Source organism: Orbicella faveolata, unplaced genomic scaffold (genome assembly GCF_042242905.1).
Source record: "Orbicella faveolata isolate gen_17 unplaced genomic scaffold, um_ofav_v1 contig_1, whole genome shotgun sequence".
NCBI classification, from domain to species: domain Eukaryota; kingdom Metazoa; phylum Cnidaria; class Anthozoa; order Scleractinia; family Merulinidae; genus Orbicella; species Orbicella faveolata.
The window spans coordinates 17,832,266-17,850,010 of NW_028301536.1; the positions used below are offsets into that span (position 1 = coordinate 17,832,266).

At 37.7% G+C, this 17,745-nt stretch overlaps 1 protein-coding gene across 1 annotated transcript in view; it reads left to right on the forward strand.

Moving 5' to 3' along the window:
- Positions 1-1,767: 1,767 nt before the first annotated feature.
- Positions 1,768-17,745, forward strand: part of LOC110045656 (dynactin subunit 1-like) — a 36,718-nt gene continuing 20,740 nt past the window's right edge. The window contains exons 1-7 of the mRNA XM_020751249.2: positions 1,768-2,125; positions 6,270-6,451; positions 8,202-8,429; positions 14,702-14,824; positions 15,949-16,020; positions 16,728-16,835; positions 17,376-17,472. Of these exons, the coding sequence (XP_020606908.2) occupies positions 1,972-2,125; positions 6,270-6,451; positions 8,202-8,429; positions 14,702-14,824; positions 15,949-16,020; positions 16,728-16,835; positions 17,376-17,472 (964 nt within the window). The 5' untranslated portion in view covers positions 1,768-1,971. The remainder of the gene's footprint in view (positions 2,126-6,269; positions 6,452-8,201; positions 8,430-14,701; positions 14,825-15,948; positions 16,021-16,727; positions 16,836-17,375; positions 17,473-17,745) is intronic.

Genomic DNA, 17,745 nt, shown 5'->3' on the forward strand with positions numbered 1-17,745 from the left:
GGACAAAAGAATCCGTAATAAATTCGCATTTGAGAGAAAACTGTTGTTGGTGCCCCTGTAAACTGGTACGGTCTCAAATCAGCACGGTTCGACAGAACCACTTGTTTGCCCTTGAAAGCTTTCCATGTTTCTTTAGAAACGCGTAGCGAATCTAAAAACCGTTTTGGTTTCGCAGTTTACGAATTGCCCGAGTTTAAGCGTAACAGAAAATTGTTGGCCTTTCAATCGATTTCATTGTTGAAACTCCCGGCCGGCAGGTAGCGTCAGAGAATTGTGCGAAAAAGGTCAGACTGAAGGTTCGTCTATTTTTCTATCGAGAATGGCTCTTCAAAATGAATATAGAATGCTCTCTTGTAGAAACTTTTCTGCTGAAATTCTTACACAATTTCTTAAAAAATTATCCCGAGGTAAGCGCGGTGAAAATCTAGTTCATGTACACGTGTCAATCTACGACCAGTTGGTCAACTGATCCTCGAAACCCTTCACTTTTCCCGTCTTTTATCTAGCGTTTTTCCCGCACAAACAAAAACTGCGAAATTAATGGTTCGCGAAAAAAAAAACGTGGCGAAATTTACCAACGCGAAATTTAATATTCACCATAATAAATTTTAAAAATCAAACAATTGCATAAATAAGTGTTATTTCGTTTCCACAGTTTGCTAGCCATCTCAGTTTCTTCATCGAGTACTTTCATAACGTCTGCTTAATTTAAAAAAAAAATCACATTTTCTTGTGTGGGTCAAATCTGATTTCAGCATATCGCTATTGTGGAAAAAGAACAGAGAAAGTTTGTCAGTTGAGAAATTCCTTCGAACAGTATGATTTATTACCTTGTAAAGTTTATGGAAACAACCTACTTTCGCGACATTTAATGCTCCTTTTTCATTTTGTCTCCTTGAAATCGCGAAATTAAAATCTCCCGAAATATTGCATGGCAAAAATCGCGAAATTAAGTTCGAATTAACTACATTGCTCGTAAATTATTCAACGACGACGTATCAATGCAAGTTTGCATAATTAAACCAAACATGAGGAGTGAAGAGATTTGTGAAAGACTGAATACGAGAACATTCGATTGGAGGATGCCTTGATTTTTAATAGTAGATTTTTCCTGTTTTTAGTTCATATTAGGTTTCCCAATTTCTCAGGGTTGGTCTCGGAAGACAGGCCGGTCTCCCTCGCTCGTTCCTTTTCCTGTCTCCAGCAAGGTTGCCACTTGTTTCCTTGGCAAACTGACTTTTCTTAACAGAGTCTTGTTCTATTTGTTTATTTTAAAACATTATTTTCGTATAACACTTATTTTAAAACAAAAAGAAAAAGAACAGCAGTTTTTGCACACCGCGTGAGTCATCCTGCGCCGGCTGATGTAAGCTCACTAATCACAACACAAGCCGGCATGGGTGCTAGGAGGTACCAGCTGCCAGAACTCAAATTTATACAATATAGTGTCGTCCTCAAAACTGACACATGAAAGCTATTAAACCACAGAAAATCGGAGTGGAACTAACCCCAAGCAAACTGGAACGTCTCACTCCTCTTAGGCCAGCCGTACTGCTATAAATTAACGATAAGAATTACTTATGAGCTCGACATTTCTATGTGGTGATAGTAACTATCTCTTCATAGAAATCGAGAGCAAATAATTTAATTGTTTAAGAAGCATTCTGACTGAGATTTCTTTCAAATAACGATTTCTAATCATGTTGAAGCTATATGATCTCCGCAGAAGAGTTCTCTTCGGGTACCTTCGGGGGTCCTCTTCGTTCTAAAGCTTTAGGAACTCTGTTGTGTAAACATCACTGAAGTGTCAAAGTGGCAACTGGGTACACTTCAGCCGCCATTTTGAAAAGGAGTGCTCAAAGCGAGAAATGTAACACATTTCGTCCCTAAATAGTTCACTCTGGCGATAGGAAAGCTTCTTCTTTTTATGGGAAAGAAATATTTGCTGCTATATCTATAATCGAGAACAAAATGTCGGGGCCAAACGCGAAAACTGGAATGCGAGTGGAGGTTGTTGGTAAAGGACTGGTGGGAACTGTGGCTTATGTTGGGGCGACCATGTTTGCATCTGGCAAGTGGATCGGAGTTATTTTGGATGAACCGAAGGGAAAAAATGACGGAACAGGTATGTGATATAACGAAATTGTTTTACATAATTTCAATAAGCAGGAAATCGAACATGCCTCAGTTAAAAATTGACTTAAATCTAGTCAATAAATTTATGACCTTTATACAATCAGATCTTGCTACGATAGCCAACGATCAAAAATCAGTCAATTTAAGGGTAAGTGATTTATGAAAATTACCAGTTGATCGGATCATTATGGTCAATGTCTTTAGAGATGCATTTAAGAAAGTTGAAGTGAAGGCAATGAAAGTTGCCTGCTCCTTGAAGACAAATTTTGCTAGAACCACTACTTTTAAAAACACTTATTTTGATAGAATTGTAGAGATGTGGAATTCGATACCCTTAGATATTAGGTTATCACCTAGTTGTGCAGTTTTTAAGTCGGGAATGAAGAAGTTTTTAAGCGAGGAATGAATGTTTGATTTAATTTTTTTTTTCGATTGTTGTTACATGATTATTTATGTAGATTAGCTACATGGTGATCTGTCTCGCATGGAGTGTTCCACTCTTTCACAGATTATCCTTATGGCTTTGCCTGTTTGTGTATGCCTTTAGACTTAGATTTAAATGCAGTTAAATGCAATTTAACGGAGTTAACAACAAAGAGCACCAGTGTTGTCTGGAGTCAGCGGCGTTTCATACATGGGCATGCGCCAGATCCCATGTGCTCTTTGACTGAAGTGTGTTTAGCGTTACAGGCGCTAGCGTGTTATTTGCGTGGCAGTTCATGGGACCTCATCTTCAAGGCTTCCTCCCTCCCCCCCATTTCCCTCCCTCTTTTCCACTGTTCACACAGTGTGACGGGTGCCTGCTCTCCCTTCTGCGTGGGGGCTCATGGCTGGCTTGCCAGGATTTGCCAGCCATGGGAGCAGTCTCCATCTAGGAGCTGGCTGCCAATAGTGGAAGCTCCTGGATATCACAGGCACCCAGCCTCCATTTTGCGATGCAGTTGTTAATTGCCATTAAATTGTAATAAATAAATAAATAAATAAATAAAGTAGTGTAGACCTGTGCATGGCTGTGTGGATGGGAAATTTGAAGGTTTTTCGAACATAACTGCGAGATTCGTGTGATTCACTTAAAATGTTAGGTATTTTGTAACATATTATCGGACAAAACCTATGACAACTGAGAAAAAGATTCTGAAGTGAACGCGTTGGGGTGGGGATGACTTTTATACCAATGTGAGTTCATCCTGATTGCCTCTGTATAATTTGTTTACATGATACCGCCCCAAACCACTCCTCCCCCCTGAAAAAATAAACTTGTCAAGCCAACTCTACACAGAGGGTGGCAAAGGATTTTTGCGTGACATGTAATTGCCCCAAATTGGCAACGTGACATGTGATTGAGACCATATCAGCTGCATGACGTGGGACAGGACATAATAACAGATGTGTGATTTGCTATTTTAACAAGCACATGATGCGTCATTTACCAGTTAGATTTCCGTGATATGTGAACATTCTTTGCACTAGAGGGATACCATTTATTAAAGAAAAGATCAATAAACCATGGCAGACCTGACACCATTTTCTGGTCTTTTTTCGTTGTTTTCTTGACCTCTGATGTCTTTGATCTTCATGGATCTTCATGGTACTATAGATCCAAACAGTTGTGACACCAAAAACAAATATCAGATGATTTTTTTTTTTAAACTTAGTTTGATTTAAAATTTAATGGAAGGGGTGAGTGCAAAACCATGCTAAGTGACGATTTGGGTGAAAAAAAAAATTTTTCGCGAAAGGGCTTGAATTTTTGCATGTGGTCTTCAATGTAATAGAAAAACACGGCCCTGTATTTTTGTTGCTGGTTTTTGCTTCGTTTTCGAGTTATAACGTATGCAAAAATACTTGGCTTTTCCTAGCCATGTCTTTAGGAGTTTATTTGTTGAACAGCAAACAGGCAGACTGTTTATAGTGTATGAAGTCAAAATCAAATCTCACAGCATATATAGAGCGGAAATCTGGGAACAGATTGTTTACATCGGGTATTGTGACGTGAGCACAACACATGAATCAATCGAGAGTCAAGCGAAATTCATCAAACAAAAAAGAGATGTGCCGCATTAGAGCTCTGTCAACTAATATCTTAAGCATTGTTTTAAAGTACCTTGTATGCCTGCCTGGTGGTTGAGAGGCATCATAAAGTCTCGATAAACCCATAAGTCATCAGCACATTTTAAAGAATCAAAATGTGTTCTGAAACTTCGAAGGCAGCTGATATACCGTAATCGTGTTGTCGGCGTTCGAAGTCAGATCGAGCCAGGCAGCAAAGTCCAAGAGCAGTTCTTGCCCAAGAAAAATACCCTCTGGTGAGTCGTGGCCCATTTGCCAAGCGTTGCTAGCGTCAAAGTTTGGAAAGCGAGAACTGGTTTTAGACTTATAAAATTTGTCTTGTATTGACCGCCATGTTTTCCCACAGTGTAAAGACCCTTCCCGGCATGCATTGCGATCATGTTCTGCGGACGTTTCTCAAACTGGTAACTAGATTGTTTAAACATAAGAATGGCCAACAAGTAGCGATCGATTGTAACATAGATCTGTGATCCAGGTTGTGTTGATTTTATTTCAAATTGGCATGATTTGTAGTGTTTTGAGCTTCTGGGATCAGCGGACATGCAGATGTATGGAGACCCTTACGTTGCAGGGAAGGGTTAATCTGTTAATCTGTCAGCCCTATTTATAGCGCGTTTTCACATGAAATCAACATCATTGAGCTTATAAGTTGTGTGAAATTACCATTTTGCTGTTTTCTAAGTGAAACTAGCATCCTTGCTGTCAAGCGTTAACATGAAATCAACATTTTAACCTATTTAGACCTGAAATTAACATCATTGAGCTTATGCGCTGCGTGAAATCGACATTTTGCTGGTTTCTAAGTGAAACCAACATCCTTGCCGTCACACGTTAACGTGAAATCAACATTTTAACCTATTTAGACCTGAAATCAACATCATTAAGCATATGCGCTGCGTGACATTGACATTTTGCTGGTTTCTAAGTGAAACCAACAGCCTTGCCGTCACGCGTTAACGTGAAATCAACATTTTAACCTATTTAGACCTGAAATCAACATCATTGAGCTTATGCGCTGCGTGAAATTGACATTTTGTTGGTTTCTAAGTGAAATCAACCTCCTTGCTGTCACGCGTTAACGTCAAATCAACATTTTAACCTATTTAGACCTGAAATCAACATCATTGAGCTTATGCATTGTGTGAAATTGACATTTTGCTCGTTTCTAAGAGAAATCAACCTCCTTGCTGTCACGCGTTAACGTGAAATCAACATTTAAACCTTTTTTGACCTAAAATCAACATTTTTGAGCTTATACGTTGCATGAAATTGACAATTTGCTGCATTCTAAGTGAAATCAAAGTCCTTGCGGACACGGTGGGCCGATCCTTTGTTATGATAAACCGAGGCGAGACTTCGACTTATAACAAAGGCTTGGCTTGGCTATTATAACAAAGGATCGGCTCTGTTTATCATAACAAAGGCCCGGCTTCGTTTATTTGAAGACCTCGGCGGGAAAAGGGCGCTAGGTATTTTAATTAAAAGTGAACTTTGTCGAAAACGCTCCAAATTCCACATGCAGTTTTGTTTAGGTATGTTTAACAATGTCCCGTAGTTTTTCCACTAAGCTTTGCTTCGTTTTCGAGATATTGCGTATGCAGAAAAACCACTCGGTTTTCCTAGCGGCGTCTTTATAAACGAAGCAAAAACTAGCGACAAAAATACAGGACCACGTTTTTCTATTACATTGAAGACCACATGCAAGAATTCAAGACCTTTCGCGAAAATTTTTTTTTTCACCCAAATTGTCACTTAGCATGGTTTTGCACTCACCCCTTCAATTAATACATGCTTTGGACCCTTCAGAGGGTTGCTACTTTCTACATAGTAGACAATGCAGAAAAGATGATATACAGAGCAAGTGCTGTAATTCTTGGTGCACAAAATATCATAATTATCTGAAAGATTTTGAAAAAAATATGTTTTCTGTATAATAGTTGCTCCCAGGCTGTTAAAAAAAATTCCTGTGAACTGAACATTTGCACAATCCTCCAAACATTTTTTAGTCTCCAGACCTTTACAGGTGCAATTATTGTTGTATAATGCTATTTAAATCATTTTAGTTCAGGGTAAAGAATATTTCAAGTGTGCCGAGAACCATGGAATCTTTGTGCGTCAGTCTCAAATAACAGTGCTTGAAGAAGCACCAACATCACCTTTACCATCCAGGGGTTCAGTAACACGCAGTAGTCTTGGTGGAGGCACCTCCATTCCACTCCCAGCATCAATAAAAAAAAGAGAAAAGGTACGAGTTCCTGTTCATATATTATTCCTTCTGTACTTTTGTAGTTTTCCTGGTCCTCTTCCTTTCCTGTTTCCATGGATACATCAAGGAAGATGATTATTGCCTTGACTGAAACTGTTGTTTATAGAGGAGGGTCAAGTTTTTCTTGTACATGTAGTTATATAGCTATAGATTTATTGAATTTGTGTCTGGCTCAATTCGTTGTATTCTGCACGGTGTATTAGTCTCTTGCTAAACACATCTCCTGTCAAGAGAGGTACAGCAAGGATACCTCAAGTGATGTAAGGATCGCGTTCCCTTAAGATTATGCCCCACCTTCGCAGACCTGTGTCCTTTGGAAAAAATTTGTATGTGCGCCAGTCTCAATAAAAGCACAACAAACTATATATCTATGTAGTTTACGATAAAAGTACAATTTAAGCGAGTTTTTCTTTTAGGATTATCAGCTGCTGACACTTCTTTCAGGAGGTGTCAGCACTCGATGCCACCACTTGGGCAAAATGGCTGCACAGTCTTATTCACAAGGAATCAATCAACAAAATTTTGTTGGGCTTTTTCAATATTCTGATTGGTTGTCTAGATGTCTGCATCTAAAGTTGGAGTAGCTAAAAATATGCAAGACATGTTGTGTAAACGGATGTCACGGAAAAAATAAGTTCAAGATCCAAATTTCCCGACACACTTTCATTTGTCATTATCCCTGAAATGTTCTGGTGAAATTTCTCGAAAATCCGTCAAATCCTCATACCCTATAAATTCGCTCAAAGTGGATCCTATTCCTCCCGAAATCAAATGCGAGATTTTAGCGTGTAAAGGTTCGTAAACAACTCACGCCAACCCAGGAGATTATCTCGCCTATGAAACCGCAACCCAATGGAACAACAGGACCTCCTAGCGTCAGTGACAATGGATGAGGATTTCCCGAGAAAAGCATCGCATTGCAACACATTTTCTTTCTTGCTGTTGCATTGAAGAGAAAGACACTAACACAGGCAAAGCAGTCAAAGGCAAAAGAACAAATGTACAATATAAACAATACCAGATAACATGAAATACGAGCTCCAAGATGATTGTGAACCACGAAAATTCCCCTGGCAGTTTTGTCCATTTAAGCAATTATGACACCTTCCCAGTTTATTACCTTTGTTTGAAAATATGTTTTTTTTAAATAACTTTGCCGCTTTTTGAGATTTTTGATGTTTTTCTTATGTAAACTGAAGATAAAATGACTGATTTAAATTTTGTCAAATAAAAGAAACAACAAATTTTTGTGCCTGGAAAGTGGGAAGTAACCTTAAATCCAAGGCTAGGTTGGGCTGGTTTTGGAGTCAGTGGATAAGTTTGTATTTCTCTCCTGGAAGGTGAGAAATGTATGAAGTAGAGATACATGATTGTTAGTACCAACACATAGTAATTATAGTAATAATTTAATTAACGTTGTGACACAGGGAGTGGTTACCCATATTTCTTTTGAGTCGGGAGCTCATGATAAAAGTGCTCAACCAAAAAAAATACTAAAAGTACAATTTAAAATGATATGAATAATTATATTTTACAATACTAACTAACAACTTTAATATCACTTTGCATAACTATAAAAAAAAAAAAAAATGAGTAAATAAAAGAGTATACTTTTGTCTAATGTTGCTGACCACAACTATTCAATTTCCTTGTAAAATAATACACAGTAATAAAGACGTGCATATATTTAGTAATACATGTATTTATCATATTACATCGCAATTTTCAGTCTTTTGGGTCTAGAGGTTCTCTGGAGAATGTTGGCAATAGATCTTCCCCTCCTTCCTCCAAGTCTACAACGCCAAAATCCAGCACAGCTACCTTACCAGAACTTGCATCAGATAGTCCCCCAAGCAAGTCTCCTGCTGCAGCTGCCTCTCCCTTGCTATCAGGCCAAAGGAAGATGTCTTCAGGACCATCTATATCTGCTGATGAATACATGGCACTTCAAAAGAAGGTATATTTATATGGAATGTTGAATTTTGATTGTTTTTCACAAAATATGCTGTGGTAAAGGTTTAGGTATGAAGATTTCAAATATGGTACATGCAATGTGTTTGAGGGACTTCTCTGGTACTTTTAAAGGGAAATGTCACAAAGAACAACGTTGCCAAATTTGATACATGTAAAATCTGAATTACAGTATTTACAGCCTGAAAATCTGAAGTATAGGTAAATTTGAGTATACATGTAACTGAAATCATTTTAATTTACACCTGGGTGCATGTAGTTAATAAGAGTAGTAACGTGAGAGTATAGTTTTCCCAAGAATACGCATGGTTTTATGTCCAATATTTTAATCATTAGGCCACAGTCCATACTTTATTTAAAAATAGGTCTGCAACACGAATTTGTGTGGGATTTCAGTCAAATAAGAGTTGATGCGCTATGGATAAATCAGAGAAATTGTAGCTTTAAAGTGAATATTTATACATTTTGTTGCAATCAACAATAACGTGGCCTGTTTCATCGGGATGCCAGTTGACGTGCTACATAACTGGGACAATTAATGTTCACGAACACAACTTTTGAATTGCATTGGCTTGGGGATGTTTACTGTGGAAACAGCTTTATTTCATGGGCTACAATTGTCCTGGGATGTGTTGATTAGTTCCAGTGGAGACAAATAGTTCAGTTAGCCTCAGCTCTTACGCAGACGCTCCCACCCCCCCTCAATGTACATGGAATGGCATCAGAAATGCTGTCTACTTTTATTCGTCAACGGAAATATTAGACTCAGTCACTGGTTGCACAGAGTTTGTTTATGATAAATCAGCTCCGATTGCAAATGTCAGCTAATATTTGTGCTTCCAGCTGAGAAAAGTGTACGTAAATTATACTTTTAGGAATTAGCTTTTGTGCTTAAACATGACCAGAAAAATGTTTAGCATGAAGTTTGAAGGCAAATGCAAATATTTAGTCCTTTTAAACTTGTGAGTCTAAGGAAACTGCACCGTCACGCAATGTATCAAGAAATCATGGTTTATCAGTCGAGAGGACCTCAACTTGCTAACCATAAATGACCATGCGCATGGTGTTGGTGTACAGTCGCTAATCATTGACAAATGTCCAACTTCTACTCAAATATTTTTTGTTATGGACTGAATGTGAACGAAAATAATCGTAGTCATAGATTCTCTGTTATATCAGCTTGTGGTGTTGTTGTTTGAATCTCCTCTCTCTTGCCAGGTTAGCAAGTAACAAGCAGAAAACTTCACATGACGCACTGAAATTCTCTGCCGCGGCGTTACATTTCCAATCCCAAACAGTGCAGAGTTTGCAGCATTTACAGTGTTTGGAGCATTTACAATGTGTCTAACGTTCATTTGGTTTCCGGTGTTAAATCATGTCAAATGTTCCGTTTCTATCGTTTCTATCATTCGTTTCCCTTCTATCGTTCGTTTCGTTTCAAGCGTTTAATTGTGCACCTCAAGTTTATTTATTCAAAGACCTACGTGATCGGTTGACATTGCGAGGGATTTCCAGGGACCCCTCATGCGAAAAACTGGGTTGCTAAACAAAACGATAGTCTGTTTGTTGCAACCAATTTTGTAGTGTTTTGAAATGTTGAAAAACCTTCTAACGGGTTGTTTTGTGCAGACAAGAAAATGCATGTCAAAATGGAAAGATCTTATCTTCCGCTGAAGTTAAGATCAATTGCTCGATTACCTAAAAATTATGTCACAAAAATCAAGATATATCAACTGATAAAGGTGCTAAATAATAAAAAAAAATGGATAAATCAGTGGTAAACCTTTCTGCTTCATTCAACCTGGAATTTTATTAGCCGTGGGAACCAACGATTCAGATTGGCCAGCCTGTAATATTGTATTTTATCAAAAGTCAACAAAAAGAGTCAACACAATCGTTTTGTCTGGGATCCGTCTAGGCTTTTTACGAAGGCTCAGGAGGTTTCGTTTGTAGTTTAAAACAAGTTGTCATGTTAAACATGCCTTAATGTTACAGAAATTGGCATGACAAAGTTATGAGTAATTTAATGCTGCCACTGAAAGCCACGAAACTTTCAGCTGATCCCAAGTTCACTGAGTTCAAACCTCTCATAGCACTGGCTTGTCACACAACAATGTTGATGAACATTTTAAATGATCTGCACATTGGAAGATTTATGAACTATGTAAAATTTGCATTTGTTGTGCCTAAACTGTGCCTGCCTGTGCCTGAACTGTGCATCAATTGAAGCTGAAGTCGAGATTCATGTGCCAGTGGCAAGTCACCAAGTGACAGACGCAAGAACAACGATGCCAAAGATAGTTCAAAACTCAGGTTCTAAACGATACTCAAAAGAGAAATCAAATGAATGATAGAAACGATACAAACGTACAATAAAAACATAACACATGATAGAAACATTGCAAACAATAGAAACGATCCAAATGATGGAAACGAAATGAACCAAACGAATGATGCAAACATTTTCACAAGCTGGACAAAATGCTTATGTTTAACATTGAAATTCAAACCAAAACTTTGGTTCAAAAATATGAATGTAACGCTAGAAAATCACTTTATCTTTGATTGTGTTGACTTTCTGTGAAAAATACCTATTCGACTTGAATCTGCAACTCATGTGCACCTCGATTTTTAAGACTTTTGTCTCAAAATTTTAATGACAACGGAAAGGACGTCAAAAATTTCAAACTTGTTCACTCCTGTTTTTATCGTCAATTTCCTGTATGGTGTTTTCATTTTGTTTTCAAGTGAAAGTAAGTAGATATTCTGGTATTTTCTCATTAGGAGATAAATGCACATATAATTTACTTTCATTTGATGTCATCAGATTATTATAGCTGTCCTTAAATTTTATACTCCACCATGTTTTTTAGTGTTACATATTTTGTAACGGCTCTGTACACCAACACCGTGCGCATGGCCAAATACACAGGAAAACACTGGGCTTTGTCATTATGTTATATCTGTCTGTAAAACTTCGGTTGTTGATATAAAAATGGTGATTTTAGCAATAGACGGGAGTTGAAAGTAATGAAATCAATCAAGTGTAAATTTTCTTCCGACAGTTGCAGACTGCGTGGTGCGACATGCACAATGTTTACTAGCCGACATATGACTAGAATTTCATTTCTGCAGAAATTGTTGGGATTTTCATCTGATTGAAGGAATTTTAATGTGACATAATTTAAATATGTAATTGCAGAAAGTTCTGTCTGAGAACTGGAACATCGTATGATTGTTGTATGATTGACTGATTGTTCCTTATTCATCCAAGAATTTTGCACATATACAGAAAGCGAATGTTTACCCACCTTATAATAAATGGCGTGCGTCAACAGTAAATACGGCAGTGAGTGTCTGAAAAACACTAAGACCTAAGGCCTAAGACTCCCTCCGAATCTCAAAAACAAGTCAAAATTCGCCAAAACACAACACCCGCTAAGAGTAATCACACTAATGGCTGCCACACAAAAACACCTTTTGCCAGTGGAACCCAGTCTAAATGCCAGGTAGAAACCATGTGACAAACGCTTTGCTCTCATGGACAAATAAATAAATAAATATCGCTGGCGTTGACAAAGTGTGGGAAATCCCACCCAAAAATAAAATGACAGTTAACAGCTGATATTGTTACATGTAGATTTTTAAGTATAGGAGGCACTGCCTTGTTAATGCTGTAGGTTTGAGCTCTGGCCTGGATATTTTCACATGTGATCAAGCATTCTTTTCTTTTCATAGCAGTCGAAGAGAATAAAAAAGAAATGCCTGATACATTTATTTCATGAGTCATCTTTGAAAAGTCCAGAATGTGGGCTTTTTTGATCGGTTATAAGTGAAACAAATATATAAAATGTAAATATCGTTTGGTGAGTTAATAGTTTAGTTGCTTTGTATTCGCCTATGTTCGATTTGGCGATGGGCAGTTACGATGGTGCAGAGGTGTGTGAGTTGGTAGGTCTGTACATTCTGCACAAGCTTACGTCTGCTTACCCCAGTGGAAACATCGGCCTGTACAGGGATGATGGCCTAGCAGTGTTTAAGAATATGAGCGCAAGATCTCTTGACAGGACGAGGAAAGTTTTTTCAAAAATACTTGGAGAACTAGGCCTTCAAATAACAGCCCAATTGAATTTGAAAATTGTCAACTACCTGGACGTGACATTGGATTTCTCCACTGGGAAGTTTTGCTAATGCAAAGTGCAACCGCCCACCTTCCATAATCAAGCATCTACCGGCAACGATTAGTACCAGAATCTCAGGCTTATCTTGCGACCCTGATGAATTCAACAGGGCCTCACATGTTTACAATGATGCTCTCAAAACCAGCGGCTATCATGAGAGTCTGAAAAATGTGAGGGATGATAACCGGACGAATCACAGATGCAGGAACAAACCAAGAAACATCATTTGGTTCAACCTGCCGTACAGTGAGAATGTCCAGACGAATATTGCAAGATCGTTCCTCCACTTAGTTGATAAACATTTCCCTAGGTCACACATATTGCACAAGGTATTTAATAGGAATAATGTGAAGATCAGCTACAGCTGCACTGACAACATGGCAAACATCATCAAGAGCCACAACTCAAAACTTCTCGCTAAGGACGGCACTCACGTCGAGTCCATTAAGTCGTGCAACTGCAGAAATAAAGACCTTTGCCCTCTTGATGGTGGATGCCTTGTCAATAATGTCGTCTACAAAGCAACTGTCGCTACAACACCTGGCGAAATGAAGGTTTACATTGGGATGACTGAACATAATTTCAAATCTAGGTACAATAACCATAAGCTTTCTTTCAAACATCGCAAGCATTTACACGACACTGTACTATCAAAGTACATCTGGGACCTGAAAGACAATAACACCGACTTTTCGATCAAGTGGTCCATTATCACGCGAGCAAGCTCTTACAGGGGAAACCCATCACGCTGCAAGTTTTGTCTGACGGAAAAGCTCGGCATACTATCAGCTGACAGATCTACTCTCTTGAACAAAAGATCTGAACTTGTTACCAAGTGCAGACACGAAAACAAGTTCTACGCGGCCAATCAAAAACAGGATCGCTCCAACCGTCCTCTATGAGCTCAGTTTAAATTGTATGCCACCCACCTCTAACGGCACAGTCTGATGATCGCTTTGTGCGTGAAACTCGAGTAACTGTCCGTACGGTCTCTATCTTTAATTATAGTATAATAGAGTTATAGATGCGTGCATGATGTTTGGAGAGCACAAGAGAAGTGTAAGAGTTGCTTGAGGTGCAGCTGAGAGCAACTCTTGACTTTTTGTGCTCTCCAAACTTCCCAAGTGCATCCATAACTTGGTAAATGCACAGCTAAAACACACAGTGAAGAAACCAAATGGCTTTATTCCACTCTTCCAAATAATACAGCATATAGGGCAAAATGAAAGCCAAAGGAAGCAAATAATATTGAAGAGAACAGCTAGCAAGTGTACAAATATCTTGAACCATAGGAGGTGCGAAGCCTTGTCAACCCCATCCCTTGCACTATTGCATTTATTTCAAGTGGGTCCATTTTCCTTTCTGCCAGATACATGAATGCCATCATTGAAGGCATGCAATAAGGAGTGGAAAGCAATAATTGGCACTCATCTTATGGCATCAACCCTTCTTTGAAAAGGGGTTTGCAAGAGGACTTTTTCACACATTGTTGATATTTGGGCAGGGGTTTCAATCCTCCAAATGGTCAAACCAGCCAGGCAGAATTATCCTCATAGCCTGTCAATCTGCCTGGTGCCTGGCCCTTGGTGAAACCCATGCTAGTGTTGACAGACTTAAATTTGGAGTTTGTAGATGACTCATCATGATCAAATAAATGTATCAGGCATTCTTTCTCATTTTCTTTTGCCACTGTGAAAAATAAAATTTAAAAAATCTTGTCGTAACTAACATGACTTGTAAGATGTTTGGGTTGGGTTTACGCAAGGTGCTTTACTCTCGCATTGCTTCTCTATTGGACCATGATCCAGGAGTATACATGTAGATGTTGGAAAGACTGTGAGGGCATACTGACAAAATACTCAAGGGTAATCCGTGATGGATAAGAATCTTATTCAGGGGGAATAGCAATACTCTGAGGCTCATCTCATTACAGAAACTGGAGCGCAACACAATCAAGTTTAAGTGATAATTACTTTTCTGTATCATCTGTGGGAATGGAATTTCAATAAGATCTCATGTGTACATGTAATAGTAACTCACAGAAGTGGTTTTGTCTGCATATGTTTCTTGTTTATAGGTGATTGAAAAGGAAAAAGCTGTTGTGGATTTAGAGGAGAAACTAGAGACCCTGAAGAGCAAACGACAAGAAGACAAAGCTAAAATGAAGGAATTGGAGAAATCAAGGATGCAGCTAGAGCAGGTTTGTTTAATTGCTGGATCAATACAGATCAATAATTTAATTCTATGTTCATCCACCCCTCCCCCCAATTACTCTTTACATGCTGACTTCATGTTTATATTTTGGTGTTTATTTGTTTTCAGCTCCAAATGATTAAACCAGTGTGATTTTCATTTTCCTTTGGTCAAGATTATGATAAATGAATATGAGACAAAATAAATTTGAACTACAGCATGTACAATTTATTGCAGTTGTCTAGTATGTGTAATATGTGGGCCCCTGTAACTAGACATCATCATCAGCAGTAGTAAATTTATAATCTGGAAAAGACACACTGACAAGTTTGACTCAGGATGCCTCAATTCTTGAAACCTCTGGATTAGATATCTCAGTAAGAAATTCAACATGTGTTCCTTTGTGCAACATTTCTTATCACAACCTGAAACAAAGGAAAATAGAATCGAACTGGTTTTAACCATTTTTGACCAAAAACAAATTTAACCCACAACAAATTGGTGTAAAGTGTTCAAGAATTGATTCAATTTGCCGCTGTCAATCCAGCGTGGATCCATTTGTTTGTTTTATATGTATCTTAGTTGATAAATTATGCATCCATCAAATTTGTCTTTATCCAAAGAGTTACCTAGTAACTGTTATGTTTACCCAATCATTTGGCTTAAGATATCATTGCTTTCTTTTTTATATCAATAACTTTCTTGTGGTCTTTGAGACATTGTCATTTAAATCTAGCAACAAGCGAGTTTCTGGTCTAAAAAAAGCATCTGCTTAACAAGCTTATGTGTCATTTAAGTCAACAAGTGGTGATGTGTTATTGGATTTAATGTCAGTGCCAGCTGTTCTTCTGCCAACAAACTATAGGTCAAGTCATTTTAATATCTGTGACAATGACACATTGCAGTTTTAGTCAACAAAAACTCCAGTTTCACCAAGTCTTAAGCAGGAAATATTCTGGCTGTCTTACTGAGTTCCTTTTTTGAAACCTTTTGAATGCCTAAGATAAACTTTATTTTACTAATTAATGCAGCCCTCATGAATATCATTTTATTAGTTGCCCTTTGCTGCCACTGGGTGCTATAACAACTGATTTGAATGTGTTGTGTTGTGGTCATGTTTTGTTGGTGTAGATGCAAGAATATAAGGCTAGATGGCAAGAGGCACAGAGAGATTTACAAGCTCAGCTTAATGCAACAAAAAAGGTTAGTCTTTTTGAATTATTTTAGTATTTGAATTTTTTTTGTAGGTCTCACGACATGAATAATTTCTGTGTTAACTGTTAGTGGCATTTTAGGTACTATATGTGCAATTCAAGTACTTTTTAGCCACAATTTTAATTAAAAATTCAGGTTCTCTTTTAAAACCACAGAGCCATGTCACATTTTCTATTGGGACCATTTTAAAAGAACTAATTGGAAATATTTCTAAAATTTAGCTTGTACTACTTGTGAAGAGTAACTTCTTATTTGGTCATTGAGGCTGTAAGCTGCACAGGTGAAATATAATTTCTAACTAGTGACGCTAGTGTTACATGTACATGTAACTATGAGCTCTGGAATTACAATAACCCAGAACAATCTCCACTAATAAATAACATACCAGTGGTATTACCGTGAAATTCTCTTTTAGTTAATTTTTGTTTTGCAGCTTGATGGTTCCAGGACTGGTAATAATAACAAATAATTGAAGCACATGTAGACCAACTGCATAAATGGCTGCCAATTAGAATAAAAAATAAATTATTAACCAAATAATCATAGCCTTATGCTTGTGTACCAATTGAAAGATTTCTCACACAAACATGAAGGCTAAGGTTTTCTAGCAAATTGATGTTCAAATTCAGGACAATTTATGCAGTCAAAATTCATGTAATGAAATAAATGTTTTAATCTTATAATCCTTTTAATAGGAGCTAAAAGAGATTACTGAAAATCGTCAAGAACACAGTGAAGAGTTGACAGAGCTACAAGAAGCTGTGGAAATGGCAACACTGGACAAGGAAATGGCTGAAGAAAGGGTATTCACTTTAATTAATTTACCCCACTGCATGTTTGTTACTCTATACGGTTGTCCCAAACAGCATACCTATCCTTTTGTCTTACTCAAACCTAACAGTACAAGTCAATGTTTACAGTAATAATTTATTGTTGCATTCATGTTGTGTGTGTGTATTTGTAAATTGCCTTGAAATTAAATGGCCCTTCTGTGTAAACATGTCACATGCAGTAGTCATTATGGGATTTCAACTGTACTGTCTGAATCAGCTCTTGTGGTGCAGTGTACATCTTTTGTTCACTGTTTGACCAAAGATGACAAAAAGCCTCAGTAAGTAGCTGTCAAGTGGCTTAAAAATAATGTTGTAAAGATTAGACGGCAGTCTCTGAATTTGTGTGCCAATTCCCTTTTGGCTTTAGCACTGTTGTATTTTATAATTCACTGCAAAATTGAAATCCGGGACATTTTTTTTTCAGTTTTCCTGCAATGTTCTTGGGAGTGAAAGTACATGTTCTATAAAAATATTGTCACTTACATGTATTTGAATTTTTGGTGTTTGTAGCTGGAGTCCATTCAGCTGGAAAATGAACAACTGAAAGACAAGCTGGAAGAAGTTACTCTTGACTTGGAAATTCTTAAGAATGAAGTCAGTGAAGGAGGTGCGACATATGCCCATGGAATATTTATATATCAAACAAATTACAACAGCTTTAATGTACAGAATACCTGCTGCAAACACAGCAATTTTCAGATAAAAGCTGTCTGTAGTCTGTTGGCCAACTGTTAACCTGCTATTAAAGAAATGTGAAATATGACAGCTTATCAACAATTAAACAAGGCACATGTATTAGGAAAAAGTGTAGGTTCTTAATATTTACATTTTAATATTTACAGTACATTGTAGGAGCTATTGTTGGTGCATGTAATGCCAG